General features: G+C 41.5%; 1 protein-coding gene across 2 annotated transcripts in view; it reads right to left on the bottom strand.

Moving 5' to 3' along the window:
- Smg1 (SMG1 nonsense mediated mRNA decay associated PI3K related kinase) overlaps positions 1–8,662 on the bottom strand; it is a 100,294-nt gene extending 91,632 nt beyond the window's left edge. For both annotated transcript variants that reach the window (XM_047532800.1, XM_047532799.1), the window contains exon 1: positions 8,213–8,662. Coding sequence is in view for 1 of the 2 variants with exons in the window: in XM_047532799.1 (XP_047388755.1) it covers positions 8,213–8,301 (89 nt within the window). In the remaining variant the exon portion in view is untranslated. The remainder of the gene's footprint in view (positions 1–8,212) is intronic.
- Between the last annotated feature and the right edge of the window lie 8,771 nt (positions 8,663–17,433).

Below are 17,433 nucleotides of genomic sequence, written 5' to 3'. Positions count from 1 at the left end.
TAAAAGGCTTCTTTTACAAAACTTTGGTTTTATCTATCTGTTTATTTGTAGTAGTGGGAACTGAACCCAGGGGCATTCTATGACTAAGCAATACCCCCAGCTCTTTTTATTTCTTTATTTTGAGGTAAGGTCTGCTAAGTTGCCCAGGCAGCCTCCAAACTTCCTGCCTCAGTCTCCTGAATAGCTAGGATTACAGGCATGCACCACAAAGTCCTACTCAAAACTTTTTTTTACAAAGTGCTGGGTTCAATCCCCAGTACTGCAAAAAAAAAAAAAAAAAAGTCAATGAACTGATTACTACACACGTACACATTGTTAACCATAAAACCATACAATCATTTATAATTTCAGTATTTTCCAAAAAATGAACAAGATACTATGCATGAAAATGCTATTGATATTTCAAGCAACAATCAATTTTACTAGAATCTTAACTCAAGTCCTTCAAAAACAATACAAACTGTATTCTTTTTAAAAGTTGATTCCTATAATAAATAAACACTCCCTCTCTCAAGTTTCAGAAGCTTGATGCCACGAAACCTGCTACATTTTCATTTTTTCTTCACATTTATCCAAAGAACAACAAAGACAGGCAAGAAATGTGATAGATATTTTTGGAAAGAAATTCTAGGACTTCTTTTTATTTATTTATATATATTTTTATAAATAAAATACTGGTGATCATCTTTGGGTCTTTTTACTAATCTAATTAGGAAAGAATCAAGATCTCAGACATACTACAAACAATATGAAGAACAACACTAACTTCCAAAGTTTCTAACAGGAATATAATCTGCGTTTTCTAAAGGGAATGAAAATTAATACAAAGAAATAATTCGCTATGTTTAGAAATCTGTTGATTCTGGGAAATCTGGGTTTCAATCCCCCAATCTGCAGGTGCACAACTATCAAGAAGTTTGTTTCCCCCAGGCATTCTAATGGAATGCCAGAAGCCTCTAACCCAGAACTTTTCTTTTTAGTGATTAATCTCTTTAAATAATGGTCATACAGGAAAAATAGATATGAGAGGCCAATGTGCAAAAGAACTTTAAACATATGAGCAAGGTGTTTTTTCAAGAAGGATAAAACTTAAGAATCTTAAATTACTATATTCTTTCTTCTGTAAAAGATCTGTCCACCTCAGTCCTTTAGAACAATGTTCTTTTGAACCTGTTCAATCAGTTATAAGTTGCTGCCTCAGGCTAACCAGCCTGCTATAAGAGGAACAGTTTCCCTCAAAAAGTCCCCTATAGTAACAGGGTTGTAAACTCTGGGGCCAACTGTAAGTAAGAAACAAACTTGCATATTCCACATTCTGATTCTACCAATCCATGACCAAAAAGATATGAGGAAAAAAACTGCATCTGTATTCAGTATGTACAGTTTTTACTTGTCATTAATCCCTAAACAATACAGTAGACTATTAACACAGCATTTACATTATATTAGGTATTATAAATAATCTAGAGATGATTTAAAGTACACGAGAGGATATGTGTAAATTATATGCAGATATTATACCATTTTACATAAGGGACTTGAGCATCTGAGGATCTGGGTATCCCAGAGGAGTCCTGGAACCAATCCCTCTGCAGATACTAAGGGAAAACTAAATTTACTCAAGGAAGGACATTCAAATATAGACTGTTTACTACATACTGATGCACTAGTAAGGTAGGAGAGGATATAGAAGTAAAACAATTATATAAGAACCACACACATACATCAAGGTTATGTTTTATCATGGAAGATACATGTGAAATTTTCAGATAGCAGTACACACTATGAAGAAAATCCAGGGTGAGGTATTTTTAAAAGCTGCTTCTCTTGCTGAGGGGGTGACATTTAGGCCCAGACAGGAGGAGGGCAGCCAGGTCAAGCATTCTGTGAAGTGAAATGATGCTCAGCAGCTGCAGTCACCTCTAAGCAGCAAGAATAGCATGTGCAAAGGCCCTATGGCAGGAATGAGCTTGGGGGCGGGCATTACGGCAAATAAGACACATGAGTAAGGGAAAAATCACTCCGCCTCAGATCCCAGGAACCTAAACTAACTGGAGGAATAAAATGGAAAACTTAAGTGCTAAATACATGCTCACTTTCATTGCAGATCTGTTGCAAAATTTTGAAAGAGGATAACAAAAGACAGAAATAGCAGGGCAGGGGTCAAAAGAAGCACAATTTTAGATGCTAAAAAACACAAAAAGCAGAGCAAAGCCATAGTGGCTACCTAGAGAGGGTAGAGGGGTCCAAAAACTGTTGTTCATAGGAATCAACTTAGCCATGTAGAGGTGCTCCTTTGTATTCCAGGGCTCAAATACTTTAAAATGGTAATGTAGTGGGTCTACCACCTGAAGTTACAGAAATCTTCAGAAACCCCAAGTAAGTTAGCAATGTTTACAGTAAAAGAGGAACAGAGCAGAAATATATCTGAAGCTGGGCACAGTGGCACATGCTGTAATTCCAGTGACTTGAAGAAGTCAGAAGTCAGTGAGTGTGTGTGTGTCTCGAGGTCTTTCTCTTTTGCAGTACTGGGGATTAAACTCAGGGCCTTATGCATGCTAGGAAAGCACTCTACTGGGGCTACATCCCCAGTCTCTATATCTCTCTTGATTGGGGTCATGGGTACAGAAGTATATACATCTGTAAAATTCATTAGACTTAATTAAGACCCATATGTGTGCATGTGTATGTGTATAAATTTTATCTGAGTAACAGGATGGAGTTCAGAAGAGAAGTCAACTTAGAAGAGTATATTTACAAATCAACTAATACAAGATGGTGAATTAAGCGTTAGAAAACCAAATATCCCTGGGTGACGTACACCTGTAATTCCACTGGCTTGGGAGACTGAGGCAGGAGAATCCTAAGTTCAAAAACAGCCTCAGCAATTCAGTGAGGCACTAAGCAACTCAGGCAAGACCACATCTCTAAATAAAATGTTAAAAAAAAAAAAAAAAAGGTCTGGGGTTGTGGCTCAGTGATAAAGCACCCTTGGGTTAAATCTACATTACCAAAACAAAACAACAACAACAACCAAATATCTCTATATGAGCAAATTTTACAGCAGGTTACACTCTACATTTTTAAAAAATACACATATAATAAGCTTGACAATTTCATATAGGAATTAAATCACAATATTTCTACAATCTTTGCTGCTAAGCCTCTATATAAGGGGAGGTACATTTTATTATTCAAAAATAAAATGGGTGATCTGAGGATGCAGCTCAGTGGTAGAACACTTGCCAAGCACGCACAAGGCCCTGGGTTGAATCCCCAGCACCATAAAAATAAATAAGGCTCTGAGAAAACTAAGGTAGCCAAAGGCAGGTAACCAAAGTAACAACAATATGGAGAGACAAGAAACAATTGGTGTAAATTCATAACAGATAGTCCAGCGAATGAAATTCAGGGATCTATTTTAGGTAATTAGGATGAGGAAGGTAAGGAAATGCCTATTGTACAGGTGACAGTAAAGGCAGAAAATCCTACAGTTGTGAGAATTCACTGTTTCCAAAAGAACCATAGACCATACTCAACTTTACATGTAAGGCGAACTGACGCATAAGCAGATAAAAAGGATCACTTTGGTGATCATTCTCAATCAACACCAAGTAACATATGAAAGGCTTTTGCTTATGGAAGTTCCCACATACTGAGTTGAATACTTCTGTCTAAAATTTAAATTGTGCATTATAAAACAACATAGGACTCAGGTCCTCAGTAGCCTCTTGTCTAGACTGTCCAACTGTCTCCTACTGTGTGGACACAGACACAGATACACACACATTCTCTCTCTCTTGCTCTAGCTCTCTGCCTCCCTCCCTCCTACAAGCAACTAGATTTCATCTTCCTAAATTATGCCACTTCCCTGCTCATAAAACTTCAATGTTCCCTAAAGCCATTGCAATACACTTAAACTATGATTCAAGGTCTACATGGTTCCACTCTAGCTCTTAGCTTCACTCTTATTTGCATTATTCCTCACAAGAACCCCAAATCTCTAACCAAACAATTTTTTTTTTTTTACCAATTTGCGGTATTTTTATATTTTCCTATTATAAAATTTACTCTCAAAATTGCACAGGCCAATTTCATATTTCCACTGCCCACACTCAACTGTATGGCTTTTCCTCCTCTAACTCTCCAGGTTTTAAACCCTCATCTTCACTACATCACATATAAAAACAAGTATGCCAAGAATGATAAAACAATATTCATATGCCTTTCCATTTTAAAGTTCTTTTTCACTTCTCAAACTAACCTATAACCTCCTTGAAGACAGCAGTTCTATATATAATATTTACTAATTAGAACATTTTTACTGAATTAGTATTTCATAATCTCCTGCCATTTAAAAAAAGAAAAACTTTCAATTGTACTCCCATTTTTAAAAGGAACTGAAACACAGTGAGGGAAAAAAGGTTTAAAGGTATAACTGCCAGGGGCTGGGGTTATGGCTCAGTGGTATAGTGCTTGCCTAGTACATAAGTGGCACTAGGTTAGATCCTCAGCACCACATTAGAAAAAAAAAAAAAGGTATTGTGTCCAACTACGACAAAAAAAAAAAACAGATTTTTTTTTTTAAGATATAACTGCCAAATGTTTCATGAGGAATGTTTAATTTTGTAATAAAAATATACCACCACCACCACCACCACCACCCCATTAAACACTCATACAAAATAGCCAAAAGAGGACAGCCTGGGCAACACAGCGAGACCGTACCTCACCGTTAAATTCCATTTAAAGATACACTTACAGCTATGAAATGCGTAACTCTATTTAACTTTATCATTTATGTATTTCACCATATTATGTACCTATGGATACCAGACTTAATACAAATGCATAAAAGATGGAACAGACAACTCTGGTTTTAAATTTTCGGCTTCTCACATTAAACATACAAGTAACTGACTTCTTAATTTCAAAACACTTCCATTTTTTATCTGTTGCATGGAAAAATAAAAGATATTTGTACTTCTGAGGACCCTGATCTGTCTTCATTCTACCAAAAATAGAAGATATTTCTAATATGAAGTTTCATCCATTTAGAAGTAGAAATAGCTAAGCATAGTTACATGCCCCTGTAATGTTACTCTGCAGGCTGATGCAGAAGGATCTAGAGTTTGAGACTAGCCTAGACAACGTGACAAGAAGCCCTCTTAAAAAAAGTCTAGAACGTTCATAAAGCTGAGCACCAAAAAGACATCCAATATATACCTGTTTAATGAATAAAATGCTAAGACTCCCAAGTACAGAAGTAAAATCTACGTATTTTCTGATGACCCGCATGCTTTCTTATGCATTTTTACTTATATTTGACTCTAATGTTAAAATATACAACTAGTTACACATATAACTTTAAAACAAATCATTCTGATCTGTATCTTGATTGGTACATCATTATCCAAAATAAAACCAGGAAAGTGACAGACTTTGGCTACTGGCAGTGATGAAAGAGGGAAGGAAGACTGTAAACCATCTTCACAAATCAGAAATTTCTTTGTGATAAAAAGTCATCATTCCTGTTCCTATTTAAAAAAAAAAGGAGGCATCCAGATAATTCCAAAACCACCTCAAATTTTACATCTGAGGACCCACAGATTTCAAGTAATAAAAATGACCTAATATCACTCATTTGCCCAACCACTCTTAAATGCTGAGAGTACAGTGAATAAAAAAGAAGAGAGACTTTAAGTCAGGTTATAAAATCATGTTCCTAGTAAAGTGGGCTTGCTCTGTTTCCAAATGACATTAGTCTATTCTGCTACCTGGAACACTTCCTGTCAAAATATGTGAAGAATTCTGTGTGGCTATAATAGACTCAGTTTACCGACTAAGTGGCAAACTAATACTAAAAGAAAGTGACAATAATTTTTTAACCCACTTGCTCAAAAGCCTAAATCAAGGAAAACAGAACCGAAAGAGAAAATTTAAAAAAAAAAAAAAAAAAACAGAAAAGAAAGGGCACAGAAAAGGTAAACAGGGCTGAGATTGTGGCTCAGTGGTGGAGCATTTCCCTAGCATGCATGAGGCACTGGGTTCGATCCTCAGCACCACATACAAAACTAAATAAAATTATTATTTAAAAAAAAAAGAAAAGGCAAACAATTTTTTTAAGTAAAAATAATTAAACAAGTGGGAAGATTAACCTCCAGTCTGTCAGTTAACTAGAGCCTGTTATCTTTCTGAAGAGGACAGAAAAACCTCATTTAACTTACGAAAATCTATGACTTAGCAAACATCTGAGATTTTTTTATTGGCTATTTAACAAATCTATCATGGCGACCTTGCAAACAAATCGTGTTATGGGATGTGTCCATAGTTCTCTGTTCGCTCAACAACAGGAGAAAATAAGTATTTCCAACATCCTAAACTGTTACTCCATGTAACCAAGTGCATCTCACAGTATCATCCACCTAAGCATTAAGTTCTGTGACTGTTACAGTGCAGAGCTCCAAAGAAAGCTTCCTTCCCTCCCATCCCCCCATGACTACACTCCAAGAAATAAAGCACTTGAAAGAAACAACATGGGTAATATTTATTAATAACCTATGTACATATTCCTTAGCTATATAAGCTATTCTGCATCATACCTGTCAGCAACAAAGTCAGATGACACCAGCACATGGGTGCAACTTTGCCACTCCGTTTATTTAGAACTACAAGCTACATTTTCTTTTCCAAAAGCTCTACAGCTATTTGGGAAATGCATTTCAGATCCTCTAACAGATTACTAAATTCTCTTAAATGTACCCATCACAATACTGAAAAGTAATGGAAAACCCATTGTTAAAGGAAAGCTCTGAAATGTCAAACTCAAGTTCATTTATCACCTAATACACCAAATGTCTAAAATCAGATTTCACACATTTAAGATTAAAAATGAAAACTAAGCATGCCAATTACAGAATACTAGAAAACCAATTTTGTTTAACACACTTGCAAATGAAAGCTGTTTTGCAAACAAAAAATTTTAATTAACATCTCAATTCTAGAGTCAAGCATTAATTTTTTAAGTCACCTAGTTATATACATCAGCTCTCACCTGACACAAAATCTAAGAAAGAATATCAAACAGAACAACGTGTATTACCCATGAGCCAAAGATTATTTTGATATTTCTATCAAGTCTTAAAATGTTAACATTCCAACATCTCACCAAATCCTTTACTCCCAAACCCTGCTGAAATAGGAGTGGCTATCAGGAAGCAAAAGGGCATCCCAACATTTATCTGTCCCATTTCTGGACAATTTCAATTAAGTGTGCTCCAAAGTATGAAAGTTCCATGAATCCACTGAACCTAAAATGTATGTATACAGATTTAGAGAGTTCTTTGCACTGGGTTAAATCCCAGTCTCTGAACATTACAAGTCTTTACTCAGCAATACAGGAAAGACTAAATCAATCCTAAATTAAGCACAAATGCTCCATGATTAATCAGAAAGGCATGAAAACTAAATTAATTTTTTTTAAAAAGTCAAAGCTCCTAATATATTCAAAGCATCTGAGACCAAATCCTCCATACACGAGGAAAAATATTTCTCTACTCCTAAGTAACCACGGAGTTCATTCTCAGGTATGAATTGCCGTTCACCAGTTAACTGTCCCTGCACTCAGAGGAAAAACTTTACTTCCCTGGACCTGAGTGGGTCGATCCTATTAGCACGACCTCATCTCATGCCCCACTAACGCCCAGCCCGAAGACAGAGTAGGGGCCTTAGTTGTACTTCGGGGTTTTTCAAAAATATTAACACGTGGGAGTCACAGGAGAGAACACACTTAACGAGGTCCTTCACGTGGGCTGGAGGAGTGAGAGACCCAGGAAGCCAATGGGTAGCAGAGAGGGTCCAGGGCTCTCCGGACACCCCGACCTGGGAGGTGGTGCTACTGGAAACCGTCCCCACCCCGCCCCAGGCCTCCTGCTTAACCCTCCCGGACCCAAGCCCCAAGCCGGTGCCTCCCCGGGGCGCGCTGGGTCGGGGCTCCCGCCCCGGGCAGAAATGCGGGGGCTGGGGGGCCCTTAGGCCGCGCCGCCCCGCGGCCTTCCTCCCCCAGCCCGGGCGGGAGGAGACCCAGGAAGCCGCGCCCGGCTCCCGGGGGTGGAGGGCCTAGGCCGCGCCTCCCAGCCCCGCGGCCCTAGGCCTCGGCCCGCCCGAGGCGGGGCCGGGAGGTCGGGCGGCGGGCTCGGCGCCGGTCACCCACCTGGGTTGCCAGTCATTCCAGCTCCGCGGGTACTTGGTGCCGCCGCCGCCGCCGCTGCTCAGCCGAGACCCCGGGGCTCTGCGGCTCATTACCTTCCCCGACACGACATGGCCAAGCGCCGTCGCCCGAAGAAGCGCGAGTCGCCGCCCGAACCGGCCGCCGCCGACACTCCGCTCCGGCCCGGGGCTGAGGAGGAAGCCGAGGAGGAGGAGGAGGCGGCGGAGGGCGGGGGAGGCGGACGGCCGTTCCGGGTTCCGCCTGAGCCCGCAGCGCAGGACGAGGAGGCGGGAGCGGCGCGGCGAGGGGGAGGCGGAGGAAGGGGAGGCGACGTCTCTTCCAGGGCCGTGCGCGGCCCGCGACGCCGGGGCCCAGGAGGACTAGGACGGCGAGGAGGCGGTGGCGGCGGCTCCTCACGCTCACACGGCCACGGCTTCCCCGCCTCCCGGCTCCGCCCGCCGCGCCGCCGCTGCCGCACGGCATGCTGGGAACGAGGGGCGGTGCCGGCGCCCGCCGGGCCTGGGGAGAGGGGCGGGGCCTTGAGGTGGGCGGGGCGTGGTGGGGCGGGGCCGAGGGTGGACCGCCCTCCCGCGCCGTGGGGCTCCCCGCCTACACAGTGGTCGGGGTTCAACCGCTGGGGTCACGGAAAAAGGGATTCTCCCCACCCTACACTCCCGCCTCTCAAACGCTCCCAGGAAAGCACCTGACCCTCTGGGAACCGGGCAGTCAGGTGCAAAAGGACGTCCAATCACGGACCTGCGGTGAGGGGCGCTGGTGCCTTTGCATGCGCGTTCACATAGGCGTGTCCTTCGAGTTCACGTGCGCCCGCCTGCCCACCGTCCGCTGGGGTGGAGAGTGCAAATAGTAAGCTGGAGAGCTGGTGGATATGCACCTTTCCAGCCCCCAAGTGAAAAGTGCTCATCGAGTCCTAACCCCTTGACCATTTCTTTACAGTGTAAGTAACTAGGACCTCCAACCCTTGTCTCCTGCAGAATCAAATAGGCTTTCACATCCTCTCAACCTAACATTTGCCCATCTTCCCCAGCAGAAAGAGGCTGGCTAGGGGGGACAAACCCGAGCGCTGTCTCCCCCAACGCTCCCCCAAGAAAGAATTCATTAAAGCGTCTGATAGATGATGTGGATGCCAATATATGTTTTTGTTTTGTTTTTGGTATCAGGGATTGAACCCAGGGGCGCTTAACCATTGAGCCACATCCCCAGTCCTTTATTTTTATTTTGAGGCAAGGCCTCGCTAAAATTGCTGACCTGGAACTTGCAATCCTGCCTCAGCCTCCAGAGCCAGGCGTGCGCCACCCTTCCTGGCTCCCATACATGTTTTTAAAAATGAACAAGATGCAGGTCCAAGAAGTGTCGCGACCTAACCTGCATAAGGGGTCTTAACATATCGTTTTATGTTGCGAGAAAAAAAAGACTTTATACAGTATTTGTGTAATTAAAAATGTTACCAAAAATACTTCATTATGTGAAGTTGATATTTCCACTTGCATACATAACCCTTCCATCTCGCGCTCCTTGTTCATGCCCACCAAACCCCCTCCATAAGAGATGATCCTGCAAGTTCTGAAGGATGGAACGTCAAAATTTCAAATGAATTTTCCTCTCCCCCCTCCTCTCCCTGCCATTCTCCCCAGTCCGGGGGAAAGAAACTCCTCTGAAATGGTCCTGATATTTGACTTAGCACAGAAGTCTCCTCTATGACTCAGTCAGACCCAAACCTGGTCATCTACCTATGCAAATGTAAATTAAATGGGGTTGGGAAGTAGCTCAGTGATAGAGAATTTGCCTGCCATGTGCAAGGGCCTGGGTTTGAGCCCAACATTGCAAAACAATAATAATTGCAATAAATGAATTCAAGAAAACGGAATGAATGTGTTGAATCAAGAGGGATATATTCCCGCAGGCACACACTCCATCCTGAACTTGCCCTGGGTACACTTAGAAGTGCTCACCTCCCTCTTGCTGAGGGAAGGGTAGGAAGAAGGGTCCTCCAGTTGTTAAAAATAAGGCAGGGGGAGTGGAAGGACCTGCAAGGCTGTCCTTTCCTCCTGGTTCATCATTTCTTCTACCCTATTCTCTTATGAAGAGAAAAATTTCCTCTGAATCCAGTCCCAAGATTAGGGTCCCCTTCTTTAGTATGGTCCCCCGTGCGAGACTTATTCCTACAATAAGGTTCTTGTTTGGTTTGTTTGTAATCCATGTTTAATTAAGACATACATTGTCCTTATCAACCCCCATTACTGTGGACTGAACCCAAGGGTACTTTACCACTGAGCTACATTCCCAGCCTTTTTTTTTTTTTTTTTTTTTTTTTTTTTTTTTTTTTTGAGACAGTCTTGCTAAGTTGCTAAGCCTGGCCTCAAACTTGCAAATCCTCCTGCCTCAGTCACCCAAATAGCTGGGGTCACAGATGTGTTACCACCACACTCAGCCCTTATGCATTATTTTAGTGTACAGTCTAATCATGATTTATTCTTTTATTCAACATTGAGCAAAATTTACTAGCACCTACCAACTAAGCATTTGAGGACAGCACAGTCATCAAGACCCAGTCCCTGCCAGGTGTGCTGGCACAAGCCCGTCATGCCAGCAGCTCAGGAGGCTAAGGCAGGAGGATCACAAGTTCAAAGCCAGCTTCGGCAATTTAGGGAGGGCCTATGCAACTTAGCAAGACCCTGTCTCAAAATAAAAAATAGAAAATAACTGGGGATATGGCTCAGAAGATAAGTGCCCCTGGGTTCAATCCCTGGTACCAGGTTAAAAAACAAACCAACAAACAAAACAAAACAAAAAACAACCCCTGCCCTCAACGAACCCAGGGAGTAGGGAGTAGGGAGCTGGGTCAATTACAAGAAATGACTGAAATGTGTATGATTGCTCAATCTCCCCTCTCCCCACCCTGCAATCCTATCTCCCAATCTGGCCAGAAATGTCCCTTCTCCCACACCCTTTTCTAAGAAAACTTGGAGCTTCCTTGGATCCTTTCTTCGAATTCTTTGCTTTTTATGCGCCCAGGTAAATTGATGCTCTCTCCTCTCTCCTCAGGCCTACGAGCAAATGGTCAATGTGACCAAATAACTGACTTCTTTACATAGTTGATCAAAATAATGCTGCAGGGACCAAATCATGTCAGTTATTCAAATAGAAAATGACTAGCAGCAGAATAACCAGACCTTAGATCCTTGAAAAAATTTTTCAAATTACAAATGGCAGCAGAATAATTTAAGGAAGGATTCTGGGTTCAAATTCTGATTTTCCCACTTAGGAGGTAGTACTGACAAGTTCCTGATTCATACTGTAAAATGGAGATGATGATATAGTACTGAGCTGGAGGTGTGGCTCAGCAGCAGTAGAGCACCTGCCTAGCATGCACAGGGCCCTGGGTTCCATCCCTTGCAGAGGGTGTGCGCGCGCATGCACACACACACACACACACACACACACACACACAGAGATAAAAATACTGATTTCTTCAGGATATTAGAGGACTAATAGGAATTCTGCATGTAAAGTGCTTTGTACAGTGACTGACACACAGTAAGGAATCCATAAATGTTAGTTAAAGGCAGACCTACAATTTGCTATTTGTCTATTTTGACCAATGAGGAAGCAGAAAAATAAAGGTTGTTGGCAGAGATTGTGTCCAGTTGCTCAATTTCTTATTTATCCTTTTTTTTTCTTTTGTAGTTTTTCCATGGAAATAATTAATCCTCAAAAACAGTGTTTGCAAAGGGGTGAGGTGAGGACAGAGAAGGTGGGAGACTGTCATTTGGCACAAACTTCCTGGAAAGCAATTTAACAGTGTGTATCCAAAATCATTACTACCCTTTCCCCCAGTAATTCCACTTCTTGGAATCTCTCCTAAGGAAACCTGTCACACACAGCCAAAGCGATTTTCTTAAAATAAAAATCAGATCACAGCACTACCCTACTTATAGACCATCAATGGCTTCCTATTTTTCTTAGAATAAAATCCAGACTTGACATTGCAAAGAACCTAAAAGAGGCTATAAAATCTGGTTTCTGGACCTGGGATGGAGCTCAGTGGTAGAGTGCTTGTCAGCATCCCAAGCCCTGGGTGTGATCCCCAGAACTGCAAAAAAATAAAATAAAATAATAATAATAATAATTAAAAAAAATAAAATCCAGTTTATCCTACATTGCAAACATCCCAGAGCAGCTTATATTGAGAACAGGATCTTAACAGTGGTTCTTAATTTTTTTTAAAATTATTTATTTATTTTTAAATTTTTTACAGACTGCATTTTGATTCATTGTACACAAATGGGGTACATCTTTTTGTTTCTGTGGTTGTACACAATAGATTCATACAATTTGTGTAATCATACATGTACATAGGGTAATGATGTCTGTCTCATTCCACCATTTTTTATACTCCTCTCCTTTTCATTTCCTTCTACATAATCTAAAGTTCCTCCATTCTTCTCTCACTCCCCAACCCACCCCACCTCCATTATATATCATTCTCCGCTTATCAGGGAAAACATTCGGCCTTTGGTTTTTTGGGATTGGCTTATTTCACTTAGCATGATATTCTCCAATTCCATCCATTTATTTGCAAATACCATAATATTCTTCTTTATGACTGAATAATATTCCATTGTGTATATAAACCAGTTCTCAATCTTTGTCTTTGCAATAGAATCCCTAAACCAAGGCCTTATCCCAGAATCAAAATACCTCTGTGGCCTGGACATCAGTACTTGTTAAACCTCCCCAGAGCATTCTAATATGGGGTCAATGTGAAGGAGCACCACTTGAGAGTCCTTTAAGCACTGAAATGTTCTCCGTTCCCTCTAACAACCACCTTCCTAATAGGTGTGGATTATAAATGCATTGCCAAACTACTGTGGGGAAAATTGGAAGCCTCGTTTTTCCCACTACTTGGCTATTTAAAACTATATGTGTCAAATATAAATACTCTCAAAACTTTCAGACGTTTGGACGTTGTTGGACGTTTCTTTCTGTGGTTCTGCCTGTCTGGTTCCATCAGCGTTTCTCCGCTCCATTCCCCTTATAGGAACTGAATCTCTTCCTACAACACAGCAAGCTGCTGGGTTTGCACCTGCTATCCCTCTGCCTGGATCGCCTCTTCCACATTTATTCCCTTCTAACAGTAGTGAAGTGACTAGGACCTAGGGTGCAAAATTTAAGGCAACACCCACCTTGAGGGCCTTGTGTGTGCACAAGGTTAACAGTAGATCCGTCCTTGAATTTGGAGTCCTGAGACCACATGTGCCTCACTCTGGCCCCTGTCCTGTTTTTCAAGGCCTGTGTCATCTTTTACAGAGAGGTATGCTCTGACTTCCCTACCCCCAAAAGGTGGGCAGTGCCCTTTCCAGCTATTCTTTGTCCATGGCCATCTGAAAGTATTGAGTTTCTTTGCACATTTATCATCTGCTGTCCCTTAGGATACCAGCCTTGTGAAAGCCAGGGTCACACCTGTCCCAGACCTACCCTCTCTATCCCCAGCACCCATCACAGAACCTGACCCACAGTAACACTCCAGAAATAAGAGTGAAGAAGTAGAAATTAATTCTGAAACAAGATGGATACAAAAGTATTCATCTCAGTTTGACTTTGTTTTTAATATATGGTGCTAACCACACACTACCACTGGGCTACATTCCCAGGCTTCAATTTGATCTTTGCTTTATTTATTTATTTATTTATGCTAGGTATTGAATCCAGGGATGCGCTGTCACTAAGCTAAATCCCCACCCCTTTTTAATTTATGTTTTGAGACAGGGTCTCACTAAGTTTCCCAGACTGGATGGAAACTTGTGATCCTCCTGCTTCAGCCTCCCCAAAAGTTGGGGCTACAGGCATGCACCCTTGGGCCTGGCTAGTTTGATATCTTAATAGTGAAAAAAGGAAAGAAAAGAAAAAATTGGAAACTATCCTGCTGTCCAGCAATAGAAACTGATTAGGAACCAGTACATTCAGAGTTGATCTTTTCTGTACCCTTTAAAAATTATATTTATAAGCTAAGCATGGTTGTTCTTGACTGTAGTCTAAGCTACTCAGGAGGCTGAGGCAGGAGGATCACTTGAGCCCAGGAGTTGAGTGCAGCCTAAGCAATATAGTAAGACCACGTCTCAAAAAATTAGAAAGTCAGGAAAGCATTATATTAACATGCTAAATGGAAACCAAAAATTTTAGAAAGTGTGAGATTAAAAGTGAATAATTGTTATGACTTTTACTAGGTTAAAAGGCAGAGAGAGAGAGAGACAGGGACAGAGAGACAGAGGGAGTTCGGAGGAGAGGTGCAGAGAAGAAAGAAAATTTGAAGGGTTGTGATAAGTGGATTATGTGTGATTACTCCCCCTTTCTTTCTTGCTAGTTTCCTAATTAGAATAAACAAACGTCATTTGTAAAACAAAATTTAAGAAAACTAAGTAATCATTCGATAAATATGTGTTAAATGGGCAAAGAATAAATACTTTTCGGGTGGGGCAGTTTCCCACACAGACCAACTGAGTGAAGTTGGGCCAGGACTTTGAGTTGTGCCTCTAATAATAGTGACAACTCTAGCTAATATTTATTGAGCATTTACTAAACCTCCAGCCGAGGCACATGGTTAATGTAGGTTACTACCTGGAATTCTCCAAAACCACACTACGAGGCGGGGACCGTGAGGCATTTTACAAATTAGCACTCGGATGCCAAGAGAGGTTGAGTAGCCTGCCCAAGGTCACCCAGCTGGTGGCAGAAACCACCAGGCAGGGAATGTCACAGGCAGGGACAGAAGGGATATTTGGCCCCAACCTCACATTCGTCAAAGGCCCCAGATTTAGAGCTTTGACGTTATTGCCTAATGTGACTATACACGGAGTCCTAGACAGGACTCACCCACAGGAAGGTGTCCAGATAGCAAAATTGTGACCCACCCACCAGCCACATACCTGTAGGAGTTGTGCATCGATCCTGCATAATAACTTAGATTATTACCTGGGGAATAGATAATTACATTGCATCATAGTTTTTTCCCCCTTTGTGTTAAAAGTGTTCAATTGTAAAAAGAAAAATTTAAATATAGCACAGAGGCTGAAAGTGGTAGCTGAGTGATAGAGCGCTTGCCTAGTATGTATGAGGCCTTGGGTTCCATCCCCAGCATTTAAAAAAAATGTTAATGCATATATATATATATATGTTAATGTATATATATATACATATATTTGCATGCATACATGCAAAATTTTGTACCCTGTTTTCTATTTCTTAAAATTTTTATTTTTTTTTACTTAATTTTTTTGGTGGGAAGAATGTGTGCTAGAGATGGAACCCCGGAAAGACTTTGCCCATGCTAAGTACAAAATCTACCACTGCATTTTTTATTTTATTTATTTATTTTCCCAAAGGCATAGACAGAGGTTTATTTAGGAAGGTAGAAACACATTCGAGGAAGTGGGGACCATCTCAAGAGAGAGCTGCCTTTGGGGTAAAACAAGAATACACCTTCAAGGGAGAGAGCAGGCCATGTCCAGAGGGTGAGGCAGCCAAGAATTTTTTTATTTACTTATTTTTTCAAACAAGGAATAGCCTTAAAACTTTAAGACACTTGGAAACTCAAAAACGGTCAGTTATCAGATCTCTTTCTAACTCCTGAAAGACCCTGGAGCCAGGGTTTGTTACAGACCCAACCCTCAACCACCAGGATTTTCCTAGAGATCTTCCAAATTCATAGTTGGATACAAAAATTTAATCCCCAAGTAAACAAAAGGTAAAGGTCTGTCTCCTTTTCCTTAAACCCTACGTCTGGCCTAGCATTCACTCCAATTAGGTACCAAGAATTGAGGAAAATCATTCTCAAACAGGAGACTCAAGTCCAAGGGTAATTTTTAAAACACACCCTTGAAAGTAAATCCACGTCAGAGAGACATGAAAGTAGATTTTAAAAAAAGAAAAGAAAAAAAAAAAAAAACAAAAAACCAACAGCTCTCAGCTAGGGGATCTTTGTCACAGGTCAGTCTCCCTCAGTAAGGGCTATTTTTATAGCCAGTTTTCAAGTTGGTACAGGAGGAATTTGGCTGGGAAACCTCATGACACATTTGAAACCTCCGCCCGGGCTGCCTCAGCTTGCAGAGACCAAGCTTCTACGAATCAGGGCACAGAACGTGCTGCCCGGTGGCCCGTGCACTCTCCAAATGACAACAGTCCAGGGGATGCTCATCTGAAGCTACCTGTAACGTATAAAGTGGAGAAAACAGGAGGGGGACAGTCCGCCCCCCCCCCCATTGACCTTGACCTGCCCAAAGGTTAACATGGAGATTGAGGGACTGATTGATCACTTCACTGCTTATTTATTTTATTTTGGTTGTCTGGGGGATTAAATCCAGGGGCACTTTACCACTGAACTACCTCCTCGGCTCTCTTTTTGTTTTCAGACAGGTTCTCACTAAGTAGCCCAGGCTGGCTTCAAACTTGGCAATCCTCCTGCCTCAGAGTCATGAGTAACTAAAATGGTAGGTGTGTCACCACACTGGGCTGGCAAGTTGATTCTAATGAAGCTAGCTCCCAGGCTCCCCGTGATTAAACCAGTATCAGGGATGTACAGAACTGAGATGCAAAATACGTAAATAAAATTTCCAGCAGCGACTCACCGTCATCTCTTGTTTATACATATCACTCAATGTATTTTTTTAAAGTATTCTGTGACTATACCTACTGTATGTATGTGACTATACCTACTATGTGTGACCATACCTACTAAATGCACTTCTGGAAAACTGGACTATATGCAGTTAGTCTTTTTACTTTGTGTGTGGGGTTTTTTTTTTTTTTTTTCTTATTTATTTATTTTTTGGTTTTTGTTTTTTTTTGGTTTTTGGTAACAGGGATTGAACCCATGGACACTTCACCACTGAGCCACATCCCCAGGTCTTTTTATTTTTTATTTTGAGACAGGGTCTTGCTAAGTTGCTTAGGGCCTCACTAAGTTGCTGAGGCTGACTTTGAACCTGCGATCACACTGCCTCCAGAGTGGCTGTAATTACAGCTGTGCGCTACTGCGCCTGGTCTTTTTATTTTGAATGTTAATCAACTAGCACTATCTGGCCAGAGATACTGCATCTTCTCTTAGTAGGAGCTTCTGGCATCATAGACTTTGGATTCCTCATGTTTTAATCCATGGCTCCCCTATCCCTCCTCCTCCTCCTCCTCTCTTCAAGTGAGAGGAGGTTTTG

This window comes from Sciurus carolinensis, chromosome 18 (genome assembly GCF_902686445.1).
Source record: "Sciurus carolinensis chromosome 18, mSciCar1.2, whole genome shotgun sequence".
In the NCBI taxonomy this organism is placed as follows: Eukaryota; Metazoa; Chordata; class Mammalia; order Rodentia; family Sciuridae; genus Sciurus; species Sciurus carolinensis.
This window is presented reverse-complemented; position numbering and strand designations above follow the sequence as displayed.